The 17,327-nt window shown below is 34.8% G+C and overlaps 1 protein-coding gene across 2 annotated transcripts in view; it reads left to right on the plus strand.

Moving 5' to 3' along the window:
* Positions 1-17,327, plus strand: part of LOC102729343 (sodium channel protein type 3 subunit alpha) — a 112,020-nt gene that overhangs the window by 50,851 nt on the left and 43,842 nt on the right. For both annotated transcript variants that reach the window (XM_081814277.1, XM_081814276.1), the window contains 5 exons: positions 663-804; positions 1,914-2,120; positions 9,994-10,284; positions 15,744-16,040; positions 17,134-17,266. In XM_081814277.1, coding sequence (XP_081670403.1) covers positions 663-804; positions 1,914-2,120; positions 9,994-10,284; positions 15,744-16,040; positions 17,134-17,266 — 1,070 coding nt within the window. The remainder of the gene's footprint in view (positions 1-662; positions 805-1,913; positions 2,121-9,993; positions 10,285-15,743; positions 16,041-17,133; positions 17,267-17,327) is intronic.

Consider the following 17,327-nt stretch of genomic DNA (forward strand, 5'->3'; position numbering starts at 1 on the left):
TAATGTATGGTGATTAACATAACATGATAAAATTTAAAAAAAAGAACAATTGAAGAACATGAAAAAAAAGGATATTAAGGAAAAACTGAGGAAATCTGAATGAAGTATGGACTTTGGTTAATAATAATGTATCAATATTGATTGAAATGTACCATACTAACATATTAACAATAGAGGAAAGTGAGCATGGAAACAGGGCATTTATTCTGGGCCCTCTTTGTAATTTTTCTGTAAATCTCAAATATTCTAAAATATAAGCTTTATTTTATAAAGTTCTACAGAAGCGCCTACTGAAGTAGCTCATTAAGTGGTTCCCTACCCTTTGTTTTCTGGCCTTTCATTTTTAATTATTTACTCTTGCCACTTTGTAAAGAGCAAGACACTGATGAAGTCAGAGGCAAAAGTGTGTGGTTGCTGCCTCTTTGCCATTCTAAATGTCTGCAAATCTGACTCCTTGCATCCCAGTTTTCTATTGGTTTTCCTAATAAATTTCATCTAATAACAGTATCACTGTAAGCAATTACCTAAAGTGCTCTGGAAATGAAGGCAAGAAAATCCATCATAGACAACAACCCTGGGTTTTGAGAATTCCTATAAATCAACATCAATTGAAATGGTAATAATTGCCAACCTGACGCTAGCACCATTTCTCTCTCTTATAGCCAGTGTCCAGAAGGATACATCTGTGTGAAGGCTGGCCGAAACCCCAACTATGGATACACAAGCTTTGATACCTTTAGTTGGGCTTTCTTGTCTCTATTTCGACTCATGACTCAAGACTACTGGGAGAACCTTTACCAGTTGGTAAGTGTCTTAATCCATTAGGGCTGCTACAACAATATACCACAGCCTGGATAGCTTATAAATTACAGAAGTGGATGGCTTATAGTTCTGGAGACTGGGAAGTTTAAGATCAAGATGCCAGCATGGCTTCATTCTGGCAAAAGCCCCTTATTGGTTCATAAGCTGGCATTTTCTTGCTGTGTCATCATCTGCATAGAAGGGGCTAGGGATCTCTCTGGAGGTGCTTTTTATAAGGCATTAATCCCATTCCTGACAGCTCCACCTTCACCATCTAATCACCTCCCAAAGGCCCCATCTTCTAATACTATCACACTGGGCACTAGATTTTCAACTGGGGAATTTTGGGGAGACACAAGCATTCAGACCACAGCAGTAAGGTTCAAATTAACATGTGTGAGATTTAATTTTATGAACATAAATGAACTGACAAGTATCAATACTTGTTAGTAAGACTCTAGAATACAGAGGAGGGTCCAGTACAAAGCAAATATGCCTAGAATCCCAATTGTTCATTCAGTCAGTACATGTACAGTAAAAACTTCTTATATGAAGGACATTCTGCTAGGAACTATGGAAGATGGAAAGAATGTTCATGGCTTTGAGTTCATAATCTAATTGTAGATATAAAAAGAACATGTGAAAATATTTAAAAATCAATTACATAAAAAATTTCAAGTTAAACCCATGGTTAATTGGGGCTAGAAAAGGAGGAAAGAAAGATGTTATCTTTAGATGGTGTAGTGTAGGCCGCCATGGAAGTAGAACTCCATTGAAAGGAATTAAAGGTAGTGTTCTTATTTGTTTAATAGTGGACTCTAAGATTTTCGTAGGGTTTCGTATATATATCCAATATATACTAATTTGAAATGTGTGTTTGTATCAAATGACACTACAGTCAAGGCTCAGATTAATTTAAATGTTATTTGTGTGTGTGTGCACACGTATGCATGCACTTACACATGTGTTCATTTTAACAGCAAACAAATCTTGGTCAAAATACACTGGATGCTAAAAAGTATTCATCTCCTCACTACCTAATTATGGAAATCAAATCTTTATTTGGGGACATTATATAAAATACCGATGAAATTATCCTTTGTTTCCCCTAGACATTACGTGCTGCTGGAAAAACATACATGATATTTTTTGTCCTGGTGATTTTCTTGGGATCTTTCTATTTGGTGAATTTGATCCTGGCTGTGGTGGCCATGGCCTATGAGGAACAGAATCAGGCCACCTTGGAAGAGGCAGAACAGAAAGAGGCTGAATTTCAGCAAATGCTGGAACAGCTTAAAAAGCAACAGGAAGAAGCTCAGGTACTGAGTGATAATAAGCAAAGTTTTATTATTATTGTTACTGTTATTATTATTGTAAGTTTTAAGTAGGAATATTGTTGTAGCATAGAGGTCAAACCAGCTTTTCATTTGGTATACAGGCATTATCATTAGAAATAAGAGAAAGCTATTCAAACCTAAAATTATTTCTGAAATCGAGATCAAAGGAACTTTTTGACATTATATATAAACAAATTATTTTGGGGTAGAAAACACTTTCAAGATAAGGTAAACTATGGAAGTGTCTCATGAAACCTGAGGGGAGAATCTGACATTCAGTTTAATGTGAAAAGATGCATAACTGATATTTCCAACTATTCATTTTTCGCCCCTAATTATAACATTTAAGGTTTTATTCTGAAGTTAATTGATCTCAAATGTTAACAAGAAAACTTTATGTATACCTACTCTTAACCATTCTTTGGGGTTTCTATAGCATAAAAGGTGTCTGCTACAGCCCCTATCGGGATATCAGGAAAGCATCTGCATTAGATGACAACTTTAAATTCTCATTAATATTGAAAGGCTATTTGAGCTCAAGGCATAGTGAATGGGGCATTCAAGTCTTGAGGGAAGAGACAGAACAGTATTTGCTTAAAAGGAAAAAAAAACACATAAATTGAAGGTGAAAATCATGGGAAGACAGTAAAATCTGACTCATGGTAATAAGAGTTCCTCTACATCTTTATCCGTACTCAGTATGGTCAGTCTTATTAGCCATTCTACTAGGTACCTCATTGTTTTATTCTGCATTTTCTTAATGACTAATGATGTTGAGCATATTTTCATGTTATTTTCTATCTGTGTAGCTTCTATTGTGAAGTGGATGTTTAAATCTTTTGCCCATTTTGTTTTCTTGAGTTTCGAGTAGTCTTTATATATCCTGGTCCTTTAGTCCTTAATGATATATATGCTTTGCAGATATTTTCTCCTAATCTGTAACTTGCCGTTTCATTCTCCTAATAGTATTTTTGGATAAAAATTAAATTTGGATGAAGTATACTTTATCAGGTTTTGTTTGTTTGGTCATGCTTTTGGTGTTGTATCTATTTTTGCCAAATCAACATCATAAAGATTTCCTATTTTTATTCCTAAAAGCTTTATAGTTTCATGTTTTATATTTAGGTCAATGACCCATCTTCAGTTAATTTTTGTGTAAGGTGTAATTTATATGTTGAGATTTTTTTTTGCATATGGGTATCAAATTACTACATTACCATTTGTTTTTGTTGTTGTTTTTCTCTTTTTTAAATTTAAATTCAATTAATTAACATATAATGTATTACTGGTTTCAGAGGTACAGGTCAATTATTCATCAGTCTTATATAATACCCAGTGCTCATTACATCACATGCCCTCCTTAATGTCTATCACCCAGTTACCCCATCTGTCTACCCCCTTCCCCTCCAGTAACCTTCAGTTTGTTTCCTATGATTAAGAGCCTCTTATGGTTTGTCTCCCTCTCTGATTTCATCTTGTTTTATTTTTTCCTCTCTTCCCCTATGATCCTCTTTTTTGTTTCTTAAGTTCCACATATCAGTGAGATTATAGGATAATTGTCTTTCTCTGATTGGCTTTTTTCGCTTAGCATAATACCCTCTAGTTCCACCCACTTGCAAATGACAAGATTTCTTTTTTTTCTTTTTTTGATGGGTGTAGGTGCCCCTTCAGGTCACTACATTTATATCTTTAGGGTAAATACCTAGTAATGCAATTGCTGGGTTGCAGAGTAGCTCTATTTTCAACTTTTTGAGGGAACTCCATACTGTTTTCCAGAGTGGCTGCACCAGCTTGCATTCCCACCAACAGTGTAAGAGGCTTCCCCTTTCTCTGCATCCTCGCCAACATCTGTCATTTCCTGACTTGTTAGTTTTAGCCGTTCTGACTGGGGCAGCACCATTTGTTGAACAAAATACTCTTTCTCCACTAAATTGCCTTTGAACCTTGTCAAAAATCAGTTGTCCAGATGTGAATGGGATTTGTTTATTCTGTTCTGTTCAATTGATTTGTTTCTCTTTACAGCAATACACATTCTCTTTATTTCTGTAGCTGTTTAATAAATCTTGAAATCAGATAGTTATAGCTCTCCAATTTTTTTTTCCAAAGCTGTTCTAACCATTCTAAGTCCTTTCCAGCTTCATAGGACTTTTAGAATTACCTTGTCAATTTCCATTCCATTAGTTTCTGTTGCTATGTCTTCAAGTTTATCATCTTTTCTTCTGTAATGTCTGCTAAACTATTAATCCTATCCAGTGCATTTTTCATTTCAGTTTTTGTAGTTTTCATCTCTAAAACCTTGATCTGCATCTCTTTTATATTTCCCATGTCTCTAGCATTTTGAACATACACAATATTGTTATAGTAACTATTTAAGGTCCTTTTCTTCTAATTCTAACGTCAGATCTTGATCAGTTTTAATTAAATTTTTTCTTCACTACTGGCCATATATTTCTGATTTTTTTTTTTTTTTGCATTCCTGACAATTTTCAATTGAATTCCAGACACTGTTAATTTTACCTTTTTGGGGTGCTGGATATGTTTGTATTCCTATAAAAATCCTTGATCCTTATTTGGGGACATTAGTTACATTACTTATAAACAGCTTGATACTTTTCCATCTCAAAACCTTTGAAGATTTGTTAGGTAGAACTAGCAGAGCATCTAGTCTAGGGCTAACTATTCCCTACCACTGAGTGAAGATCCTTTTGAACACTCTACCCAATGTGCCATTAATGCAGTGTCTTCAAAACCAGTGTTACATGTATTTTGTTTGTTTTGGTGGTTGTTTCAGGAGGGACAGTGAATCCCTGTTACTATATCTTAGCCAGGAGCAGTAGTCCAAACAGCTTTTGTACATAGTGGCTTTTTGATACATAGTGTTGTTTTTTTTTTTTCAGATGGACAGTTCCAGATATTTAAAGCATTATTTGAATGACAGATTTATAGATTCAATGGGTAGAGTCAAAATTTAAGTTTTTAATAATTCTGAGTTAATTTGAAGATGCACAACATATAGCATTAAGTCCTTTTCTTTGAGGCATTTTTTGGTGAGACAGGGATTTGACAATGAACTGTTTAGCTGGTTACCCAGCCCAACCATATTCTTAGCATTTCTTAAACATGCTAGCTTTACTATTTTCCTCTTACCATTGGGCACAGAGTAGTATCATGGCTATATTTTAGTGATTTTATAAGGAAAGCTTTAAATAAGTTTGGTGACACTTAAAAATCTCATAAAATATACCTCATGCTTGGCAGAAAGTTCTACTACATTTTAAGTACTTAAGAGTTTATTTCAGGGCGCCTGGGTGGCTCAGTTGGTTAAGCGACTGCCTTTGGCTCAGGTCATGATCTTGGAGTCCCGGGATCAAGTCCCGCATCAGGCTCCCTGCTCGGCAGGGAGTCTGCTTCTCCTTCTGACCCTCCCCCCTCTCATGCTCTCTATCTCATTCTCTCTCTCAAATAAATAAATAAAATCTTTAAAAAAAAAAAGAGTTTATTTCAGATCACTATAAATAAAACATTTGTAAGAATGAAATATGTTATCTATTTACAGGGCAATTATTTATTTCAAAGTTTTAAATGAATATGGGAAATAATATTTGTAGATTGTACATAAATGTATTTTATAGCATTGGATTATTCTATTATCCTTTATAAAAACAGACAAAGCAATGTGCTTGAAAATACTATATAGATATATAGTACAGGAGTAAGAGTACATTCTGAAATTCAGCCACTTTAGGGTAAAATATAGCATCAATTAAAAGAGTAGTATCTTTTAAATTTAGAAGTAAAAGTGCACAATGTCTGTTAGAAGTTTAAAGAATCTAATTATCTACATCCTAATTAGGTCAACTAAAAAATGTGCATTCTTTTCACTTAAAAGTCAGTTACTGAATTCCAGTGATCAAATCATGATTTGGCTCAGCTTTAGCTTCATATGTACAAAAATTTAAACTGATCCTAGGGTAAATGATCCCAGTGTTTTAATTTGGACTGGGATGACACAGTACCAATCCAATTTTACCTCCTTATTGAGAACACAGGTGACAATGTGCAGTAAATAGCCAGTACTGAAACAGAGGAAGGTGTTGGAAGCAGACAGAGAGGGAGACATAGTCTACCCATGAGATCATTGGTGCTCCACTGTAACTTATGTCTTGCTAACCACCTGTCACTCTTCAAAGGTACCATCTAGCCAATGACTTCATGAGGCCTAGCATCTCTTCCATTTTCATTTAGTATCTGTTGAAGGACCTCCTAAAGCTAGTCTTTGTTTAGACATGAAAAAGTAACAGTAAGCTCAGTGAACTCACAAATCAAGTGTAACTTTAAAGGATGATTGAAGACAAAACCCAACCAAAAAAAAAAAAAATGTTTTACACTGAATCATCATAACTGTGCTTGGCATTTAATTTGTGGTCTTTAAATGCCTAATGGTGCCCAAGACAGCATATGCCATAGCAGTGTATACAACTCTGATAGGAAAAATTTAATAGGAAGCTTTGGGACAAAATTAGAAATACTGGCATTTAAGAGAGCCAATATAATTAGAGGTAAAATTGAAACAGGTATTATAGTTAATGTCTTGTGATTCTGAATGGGCTTTTTAAACTGGATTTATGTTTTAAAGTGAAGTGTAATTACAAGCAGTCACACGGCTTTATTTCTTAAGGACACACACACAGTGAGTTATAGAGCTCACATTGAATCACACAGAAATGTTATAAGAAGAACTAGGGCACCTGGGTGGCTCAGTCGTTAAGTGTCTGCCTTCAGCTCAGGTCATGATCCCAGAGTCCTGGGATCAAGCCCCGCATCGGGCTCCCTGCTCCGCGGGAAGCCTGCTTCTCCCTCTCCCACTCCCCCTGCTTGTGTTCCCTCTCTCGCTGTCTCTCTCTCTGTTAAAAAATAAATAAAATCTTTAAAAAAAAAAAAAGAAGAAGAACTAAATGTTACTCCTTGAGTAAATATTAAGCATATATTTGTTATTTGTTACAAGAGGAATTCATCAAGGGGGTGCCTGGGTGGCTCAGTTGCCTAAGATCTGTCTTTGGTTCAGGTCATGGTCCCACAATCCTGGGATAGGGCCCCATATTGGGCTCCCTACTCAGCAGGGAGTCTGCTTCTCCCTCCCCTTCTGCTGCTCCCCCTGCTTGTGCACTCGCTCTTTCTCTCTCTCTCTGTCACATAATTTTTTTTAAAAAAAGAGGAATTCATGGGGCGCCTGGGTGGCTCAGTTGGTTAAACGACTGCCTTCGGCTCAGGTCATGATCCTGGAGTCCCGGGATCGAGTCCCGCATCGGGCTCCCTGCTCGGCGGGGAGTCTGCTTCTCCCTCTGACCCTCCTCCCTCTCATGCTCTCTGTCTCTCATTCTCTCTCTCTCAATAAATAAATTTAAAAAAAAATCTTTAAAAAGAGGAATTCATCAAGCCAGTAAAAGCAATACTCTTAGTCTAAGTAAGCAGGATATTGGTCTTGTCGCAGAGATGGGTAGAAACAGGTACACAGACATAAGAGGTGACAGGAAACATCTGCCTTTGAGGGAATCAGCAAATCACTGGCAGTGGAACAATGACAGATTGAGTTGATGAGTGACACAGAAAATGTGTTGTGTCGGGAGGTTACCACTGTTGCCTTATAAATGCTTTAGTTTTGAGTTATTTGTACAGTTATCCAGAATAGGTAGGGAAATCATGTCTTATGCAAAACAAATTCCGGAAGTGATTTAAATGAACATGAGTTTCAGGATTATGAATCATGAATTCAGGATCATGAATATTACCACCACTCCCTTTGTTTCTAACTACAAACAAGTCAATAAATGATTAATGCTATGTGTTGCACTGTGTTACTGTCTATACAAAGTGGAAAGAATAATTAAGGGCTTTATTTGGATAAAAATAAATATATGTATATTCATTCTTTCAACAACTGCTGTACATTATGTATCTTCTATGTATCAAGCACTAAGCAACTATATTTAACTTGCTACAAATAAGTGCCTCATTTATTCACTTTATTTTATATATATTTACATTAGCCTCATTCATCTTTACAAAAGGCCTTTAATATTTCTCATCTTCTACTACTGACATTAAAAGTGATACTAATAATCAAGAATTAAATAAAAAATCTGGTTATATGACTGTATGTAATTCCGTAAATACCCAAATTCTGAATTACTGTTCCATTTAATTGCTAGGCATTGCCTTATACTGAGTCTTAAATTGAATATAGTATTCAATATAAACAAATATCTGTTTTCCATTTTATGTACATTTTACATTGCTTAGCCCAACACATATTTAATACTATATGTAGTACTATGGTTCCCATCCCTGGGATCATGACAATCCTAGAGAATTTGTATTTATAGCACCTTTAGATTTAAAACTTTTTTTTTTTCTTTGTAATGTGTTGAGATGAGATTCAGAAATGGAAGCTACTGTGGAGGATTTGCTTCTCCTCAGGAAGAAAAAAACAAAAAGCACATGTTGTCATACTCATTATAAATTTTATCTTCTTTCCTACAATGTTCCTGTTATACAGACCATTCTGACACATAGTTTTTTACAGTATCTTGAAAATTCAAGTCTATATATGTCTTATTCTTCACCCACCCCAGTGTCTGAGACAATTGACAGAATGCCCTTTTCATCTTTATTCACCAAACACTTACTGGACACTTTTCATGTCAGGTGACATACTAGGCAATGTGTACAAATGCATTTGACAAAATTCCTATCTAGCATATATCTAGTGGAGAAAATAAAACAAAATGGGTAGATAAATTAGAGTTGTTTATATTTAGTAATGACATATGTAAAGAATTGAACCAGTATTCTCATAATTTAATCATTTCCACTTCCATGATCATATTTAAAAACAGGAATATACTTAATGAGAACTCAGCTTTGATAGGAACTATATCACTGTTTCATATCCTCTAGTCATGGTTAGATCACTTCCAGTCTAAAAATACTATTCATTACAAAACAATTTGCCGTGCTTCACCTTAGAGCTGGTTGTTTCTTTAGTACATGCAGAAATTCAAAATGATTAAATATACTTAGTGCTGAAACATAAAAAGAAAATATTTAAAGAAGATCTTATAATCCCTTAAATGATTATTTCAGGTACTTATTGATTGATATGTTAATCATTTGTTATTATTTATAACAGATAATTTATAAACATTAAAAAATTTAAAGCTAAAATGCTATGTAAGAAATTAATCATGTTAATTCTGGAATTAACATAACCCCAGGGCTGTGAACTATAGTACTAAGTGTAATTCAAATGAAGGAAGAGGTCAAACTAGCCAATATATTCCCACTACTTCTATCTAGTGGTAAAATAATACACACTTTAAATTCTTTGAGTTCACAAAAGGGGAAAAGAAGAAGTCTTAGACCTAGATTTAGAAGGAAAAAAATACCACTCAGTTGTTCACAATCACATGTGGGAAGAACAAGCCTGTGGATGGAATTGGAATAGTAATCAGACCAGCAACCACCACTAGGAGAACATTTGCTTTTAAAATGTAGAAGCTATTTTTAAGAGAGAAATTTTCCTTGAAAATGAAGCTAATCTCAAAAGAGTTATTTTTTTTAAAGACTCTCCAAGAGATGCGCCAAACCAGACTTTTCCTGCCTTAATGCATAGGTTAGCATATTGCTTTATACTGTTTTAAATTGTCATTATTAAGTAAACTCTCTAAGACACAATGTAATGACCAGAAGACACAATGTTTACCTGTAGTTAGTAGTCTTAATGGCAACATTTGTACATAGTCAACTGTTTCTAAAATTACTTGTTGTAAACAGTGCCTGGCTTTGTCTTAAACAGGCAGTTGCAGCAGCATCAGCTGCTTCAAGAGATTTCAGTGGAATAGGTGGGTTAGGAGAGCTCCTGGAAAGTTCTTCAGAAGCATCAAAGTTAAGTTCTAAAAGCGCTAAGGAGTGGAGGAACCGAAGGAAGAAAAGAAGACAAAGGGAGCATCTTGAAGGAAACAACAAAGGAGAGGGAGACAGGTTTCCCAAATCTGAATCTGAGGACAGTGTCAAAAGAAGAAGCTTCCTTTTCTCCATGGATGGAAACAGACTGAATAGTGACAAGAAATTCTACTCCCCTCATCAGGTATGGTTTTCTATGAAGTGCTCCAGTTTGTTCTGTCATTGCTATTGCTTTGTAATTACTGTATTTTGTTTTGGTATATTTTTGTAATATCTGATATAAATGAGGGACAAGGAACTAACATTTAACATGATTATTTAATTTGTATCATAAGCTGTCTTTAAAAGAGGCTTTTATTAAACCATAATAACTTTTAAGGCAATCAGCTTTAAACATACTCTATTTTGAGGCCATGTTTCTTAATTTTCTGTTTTTGGGGGGTAAGGAGGGTAAAACTTACCTATCAGACTTCTCTCTTCAGTGAGAGTTTGCAATCTCTTGTTTACCTTTTTCATTTTGAGACCTCAAATGAACTTATTATCTTTGGATATGGGTATCTGCCTTTATTATCTGAAGTTGTAATTGCCATATATGCATGAATTTTGAAAAGAAATGTCTCTGGATTTTGCCTTGATCTTTTGATATGTGAACCATGCTGTCATAAGTCTCCATTACGCTGACATGGTGTCATGCTATGAGACATTAGAATGAAATGATGACCTAAATGCTCTTGGAAGAGATCTAAATTGAAGACAGTCTATTTTTGCTCTGACTTAATGCCAACTACACAGTTCTTCAGCATATTTTCAAGTCAAAGAGGGAAAGTAGTTTTAACTCTGTTTGTTAATACATTTTATGGGTTGCATAATGTAAAGAGTAAATAATTATGAAATCTGTGGTAAGTACAGTATGACTTTGAACACTATTTTGTTCCAAAAGAATTTCATGTGCCATGAATTATTAACTCTCTAATCCTATTAATCTGGGTCAGAATTATACCCTAAAAATAATGCTTTGAGGGACACTATATAAATAAGATAAAGCAAAAAACTATATATCCACCAAGAGGTATGATATCCTTCTTATAAAGAACAAAAACTTTTTTAAAAATTGGAGTGATAAGCACAAATTCAGCATAGTGTTTAGCTCTTGGTTGAGAAGAAAGAGCATATGCAAGTTATCAATGGGTGTTTATTTTATCATTTGTATTGAATATGTAAATAAAATTTAAAAAATAAATAAACTCCATATTAATAACTTGAATTCTCATATTAGGAAAAAATAGATGTGCACACATGAGAAGTTAAAAGATAAAAACCATTTTCTTCCAGATAATGCCAATATCAAGAGATCTAATTATTATCTTGCATAAAACAAATATAAAGTATGGTTTAAATAAGTACCACATGTTTGGGATTAACTGGAAGCTCTACTGGGCAAGCTAGTTTCTCTGACCAGATTCTTTTGGCTTAAACTGTTACCTTGATATTTTAGCATTATTAGGACTATTAGGAGTCATTAGGATTAGGCGTATTTGACACTATACCATAATGACTGACGTCACAGAAGCTTGTGTTCATATCTCAACTCCCAAGTGAGTACTGTTACCCTACTCAAGTGACTTGTATTTTTGTAAGATTTCTGTAAAAGGGGGTAATAATGTCTACCTTAAAGATTTGTGAGAGATTAAGCAATATATAGAAACCTTATGTGACAAAGAGTAAAGCTCTTATTAAGTTAAAATTGGTAAATGATTCCAAATGAGGGAAACTAAAAACTTCTGAGTAGTTGCAATTATCACATAGGTGTATGCACAGTAGCAATATTTACATGAGCATATTTATATGTTTTTGAAAACAGTATTGTTTCCATCATTGTTTCATCACTGTGCTCAAATAGAAACTGGATTCAGCCAATCAACGAATATTTATTGACCACCTACTATGTGGCAGAAATAGTTCTAGAAAATGAAAATACTTTGTGACATCATGGAAATTTATACTAAAGAAGAAGCCAGACAATAAATAAGATAAATAAGTTACAGACTATGTTAGAAGGTGATAAGTGCTATGGGAAAAAATAAGCAAATCACAAAAAGGGGATCAGGAGCACTAAGTGGATGTAAAAATTTTAAATAGGGTGGTTTGGGAAGTCCTCACTGTAAAGGAGACATTTAAGCAAAGATTTTTCAGGAGGCAAAGGAAGAGACTATCTCACTGAAGAGCATCCCAGACTCACGGAAGAGCCAAGTGTAAGGCCCTGCCACAGCAGTATGCCTGGAATGCTCAAGGAGCAGCTGGGAGGCCTGTGGTGAGTGAACCACAGACAGGCAGGAGCAGAAAGAAATTAGGTGGCAGCCAGAGTTTTAACACTAAAAACAGAATCAGTATATACTTATGTTACATGTAGTTCATTTTATAGTATTTGTAGATAGATAGTAGGTAGGTAGATAAATGGACAGACAGATGGGAGATATTTCAAAAGTAAAAGAAAGATCCTATTAACACTGATATTTACAAATCCCAGTAAAAACAGGCAGGGAGCATAACATAACTCATAAGCAAAAATATACCAGAAGCTGTTTACAATTTCTGGTTGTATAAATAAAAAAGGGCTCTGTGATAGTAAAGAGAATCAGCGAAGGTAGTAGGAATAGGAAGCAGAAGATGGACATGGCATGAGTTCAAAACAAATTTATCTTCTGAAAATGTGAGGGCAGGGAAGCCACCAATTATGGGTACTCTGCCTTCTATTAACATAAATTTTTAAATGTTATTTTACATTTATTACATTATTTTATCTTCAAATAGATAAATCATGTTCATAGTACAACATGAAAAGGTACTTAAGGGTGTACAATGGGAAGTGAATCCCCTCCAAAGATTTTAGCTATGTTGTTTGGACACACCGAGACAATTTCTTTTAAACCAGGTGTTGCTATAACCAAGTATAGTTGTTGATTTATTGAAAACACTGATAGGTACATACAGTTAACTTGAAATGCTATTGAGTATTTCCAGTACTCACTTTACATGTTTCCACGAGAACATCTTTATATTCTCCGCATCATCTCCTATCTGGACTTTTCCCAATTGACTTCAAGTTCAATCCCTACCTGCAGGATTGTGTTTTACAGACCTAATTTCTTCTATTTTCCCTTTTGTTAACAAAAATTATAAGAGAGAAAGTTCATATTTACCTTCTTGGAACAAGGCAAAAAAAATAAAGATACCTGGGATTCATGTTTTGTCATGCCTGAAGCAAAGAAAAATGGCCTTTCGGTCCTTAAAGCATAAAAGCTTGTTTTCCTTAGAGAAAGGGCTGCCACAGCTGTGGGTATTCCCTCTACTTTGCTGCATCTTCTAGTGTGTTATTTTTGGTTTATTTTCTCTGAATACTATTTTAGTTATCTTCTTTTTCAGTCTCTGTTGCTTTGGAAGCTGTGCTCACACCCATTATTATACTTTCCAAAGAGTGAATAGAAGTTTCAAATAAAAGTCAAAATTCTGGAACACTTTGAAAACACCCCAACATAAAAACATTCAAATTAAAGGCATGTACCAGATACATTATATACATGCACACATACCATATACTCTCAACCAATATAGTACAGACCGATTTTCAGTTTCCAAAGACAGTCGCTGAACATAGGTATACTAAGATGATTACATTGAACCATCGTAGGGATTAATGCAAGACAAAGAGTATTCTTCTAGTACCTGCATTAGAATCACCTGGAATGTGTGTTGAATATTCAATTTCCAGAGTCCTATTCCCTACTTACTGAATCCCAAGTCAAATAAAAAACAAAACAAAACAAAAAAAAACCTGGGACCTAAAAATACACACTAAAGTTTTAAAACACAAGTTTGATAATGACCAGTATTATATTGATAATTAAAATTGAGTCTAAGGAAATTAAAACATTAACATTGTTTATTACTGGGGGTTGAGTTTAAGTCTTCACGATACTGATTTCTTGATCACTTTGATTAACTAGAAAATCAGTCTAGCTACTGTCTGACATTGGGTAGCCAACTGTGTACAAACTAAGTATCAAAAAAGCACAGTCTTGGGTTGGACAAGCTGGATAGTCTAACTATGTCCAAAGCAATAGCACATTTCTTAATGAATACTATCTTTCCAGAACATCACTATGACAAGAGGGCAACACGATTATTCTGGTGCTTTGCAAGCTGGGAAAAGCCATAAAAATAAAGCTAAAAATGGGGCCTAAGAAAATGAGCATGACCTAATTAGGCAGAGGATCCAAAAATAAATTTGATGGAGTCTGCCTTTCCTATGTTTTTTCCCACTAAAATTATTTTATTTGGCTTTATACTGAAGTTTGGAAGAAGAATGGAAAGGTACAGGAATGTTTACCGTGGCCATATGGATATGTATGCATATGTGTGTGTACATATATATACATATATAGGTATATATACATATATACATGCACGTATATATATATATAAAACCCTGGCTATGAAGACAGGTAGGGGAGGTCACAAGAGTCCAAGCGGGGGGAGCAATGGGGAATGTCATTGTTAACAATGAGGAGAGTAAACAAAGATTCCACAGACTGAATAGAGATGTTTTTGAAAACTATGACCAAGGCTAGAATAGACATATTTGGTGCTGCTAGTTTAAAATTCATTCAAAAGGTGAAAGAATGGATTTCATGCTAAATCTTCATTTTCTAGTACCAGAAACCATTTACTCAATTTATTTGTGAACACATGTAATAAAAAAAGTTTTGAATCATCCAGTTACTTTTAATAAAATTTAAAGTGAGATCAAAAGAATAAGCTGTCTTCTACATTACCCTCCTCGGTAAAGTCATGTACATATGTCTTGCTTTTTTAATCTAGTGTTGAATTTTAAGTAATAATAGCAATTTATATGGCACTTTAGGAAGTCTCTCTGTTGTGTTTGTTTTGACATGTATTCTCTTAAGGTGAATCACTAGTAGCTATTTGGGAAACTATTAGCAAATTTGGAAGACAGCATCATAGGTAAGTTTCGTGACTTTTATTCCCACGTGGACAGAGATAAACAGATCCAGAAAAAGAGTACACTAATTTCCTTTTAGAATTCAAAAGAAGAGAACAGAGAGATAATAGTTTTGTTTTTAAGTCATTATCTAGAAGTAACGTATTTGGTACAGATATTTTAAATTTGAGCCAACAATCTCTCTTGAGCCATAATTTATTTTCCAAGTTGCATGCCCTTCAGATCATAGCATTTCAGAGTAAAAGCCATCTACTATTTGTTTAACCACCACTTCCTCCAAAAAGAATTATTTGTCCTTTCTGGCATCACATTCCACACCTATAACATTATGATAACAAAATCCACCTCACAGTATTGGAGTTAAGATCAAATGAAATGGTTGTGCACTTAGCAAATTGCAAATTAGGATTCTTAATCAGAAAAAAACACTCTTACATAAATTTGCATTGTGGTCTTTAATAAAAATATCAAAACGTACGTGTTATCTATAAACTTGACTACCTGTATTTAAGAGCAAGAGTATTCTAATCCAAATGCAAACAGATTCTGCAATATTAAGACTTCTGTTAAGTAACTGTGTTTCCCCACCCCCCCAATTCCTTTCTTCCTTGCTCTCTCCTCAGTCTCTGTTAAGTATCCGTGGCTCCCTGTTTTCCCCACGACGCAATAGCAAAACAAGCATTTTCAGCTTCAGAGGTCGAGCAAAGGACGTCGGTTCTGAAAATGACTTTGCTGATGATGAGCACAGTACATTTGAAGACAGCGAGAGCAGGAGAGACTCATTGTTTGTGCCGCACAGACACGGAGAGCGACGCAACAGTAACGTTAGTCAGGCCAGTATGTCATCCAGGATGGTGCCAGGGCTTCCAGCAAATGGGAAGATGCACAGCACTGTGGATTGCAATGGTGTGGTTTCCTTGGTGGGTGGACCGTCAGCTCTAACCTCACCTACTGGACAACTTCCGCCAGAGGTGATAATAGATAAGTTAGCTACTACTGACATTATACACCAATTTGAAATAATCGAAGCCTGGGCAGTTTAGCCTGTTACACCATCCTGCTTCCCCAAAATGAAATGCCTCAGAAATAATATATGATTTATTGAATGAAAAATAATAAATCTTTAGAACCAATTGAATTGTTTGGGACCATTAGCTTTCAAATGCCTTAGAGTTTTTAGAGTCCGAGAGAAAACATATCTGCAAATTCAATAGACCTACCAACATAAAATAATGGGCACTGTGACAACCAAATTGTTATTATAAATGTGTGCTCTCACAGAATTATATAATTTTTATTCAAATTCTGGAAATTTAATATACTTAAAATTAAGTATTATCATGACCAATATATTGATAATATATATTGATATATTGATAATAGGCAGTTTCCATACATAAATCGGTATTACAGGGATGCTAAAATGTTTTGATGTGTATTAAAATGACTCTAAAATGTTTTGATTTCTTATAGGATGGCATATAGAAATAATCAAAGAAATCTCAGGAAAGCACACACATTTCATTGTACATCTGTGTTTGTGCATGGAAAAAAACTGGCCCATATACGTCAATATTGTCAATACAGCTTCAAAGAAAACAATTCAGCTTCACAACATTATAATCCTATTATTTTGGGGGGAGAAGACTGATCTGATTATTAATCATTGAGATAAGCTGAAAATAATCTCCATTTGAGTGAAATGAAACAATATATGACTTTAGCATGCTTATGAAAATTTCTCTGAAAATTCCAACAGGTTAATTAAAACATTCCTGCAACAAAATTGCCCTATACAGTTGCATCTAACTGGTGAATTCTTGTTAAACACTATCACCTGTGATAATTTTTTTTAAAAGTGTTTATAACTTAATAATAAACTCAGTATTTTATTATTACTTGAAAGTTATTACCTGGAAAAACTGCATGTAGCATGACTGTCCAAAGAAATGCTATGTGGTGTTGTATTATTCATAGAAAGGGTGGTTTGAACCATCAGTATTTGGTTTGCAGGGCACCACCACTGAAACGGAAGTCAGAAAGAGAAGGCTAAGTTCTTACCAGATTTCAATGGAGATGCTGGAGGATTCCTCTGGACGGCAAAGAGCCATGAGCATAGCTAGCATCCTGACCAACACAATGGAGGGTAAGAAGCAGGACATGAGATAGTCAGCTTTACAAGATGATATGCTTTGTGGGACTATTTC

This window comes from Leptonychotes weddellii, chromosome 3 (assembly GCF_054177405.1).
Source record: "Leptonychotes weddellii isolate Sample4059 chromosome 3, ASM5417740v2, whole genome shotgun sequence".
NCBI classification, from domain to species: domain Eukaryota; kingdom Metazoa; phylum Chordata; class Mammalia; order Carnivora; family Phocidae; genus Leptonychotes; species Leptonychotes weddellii.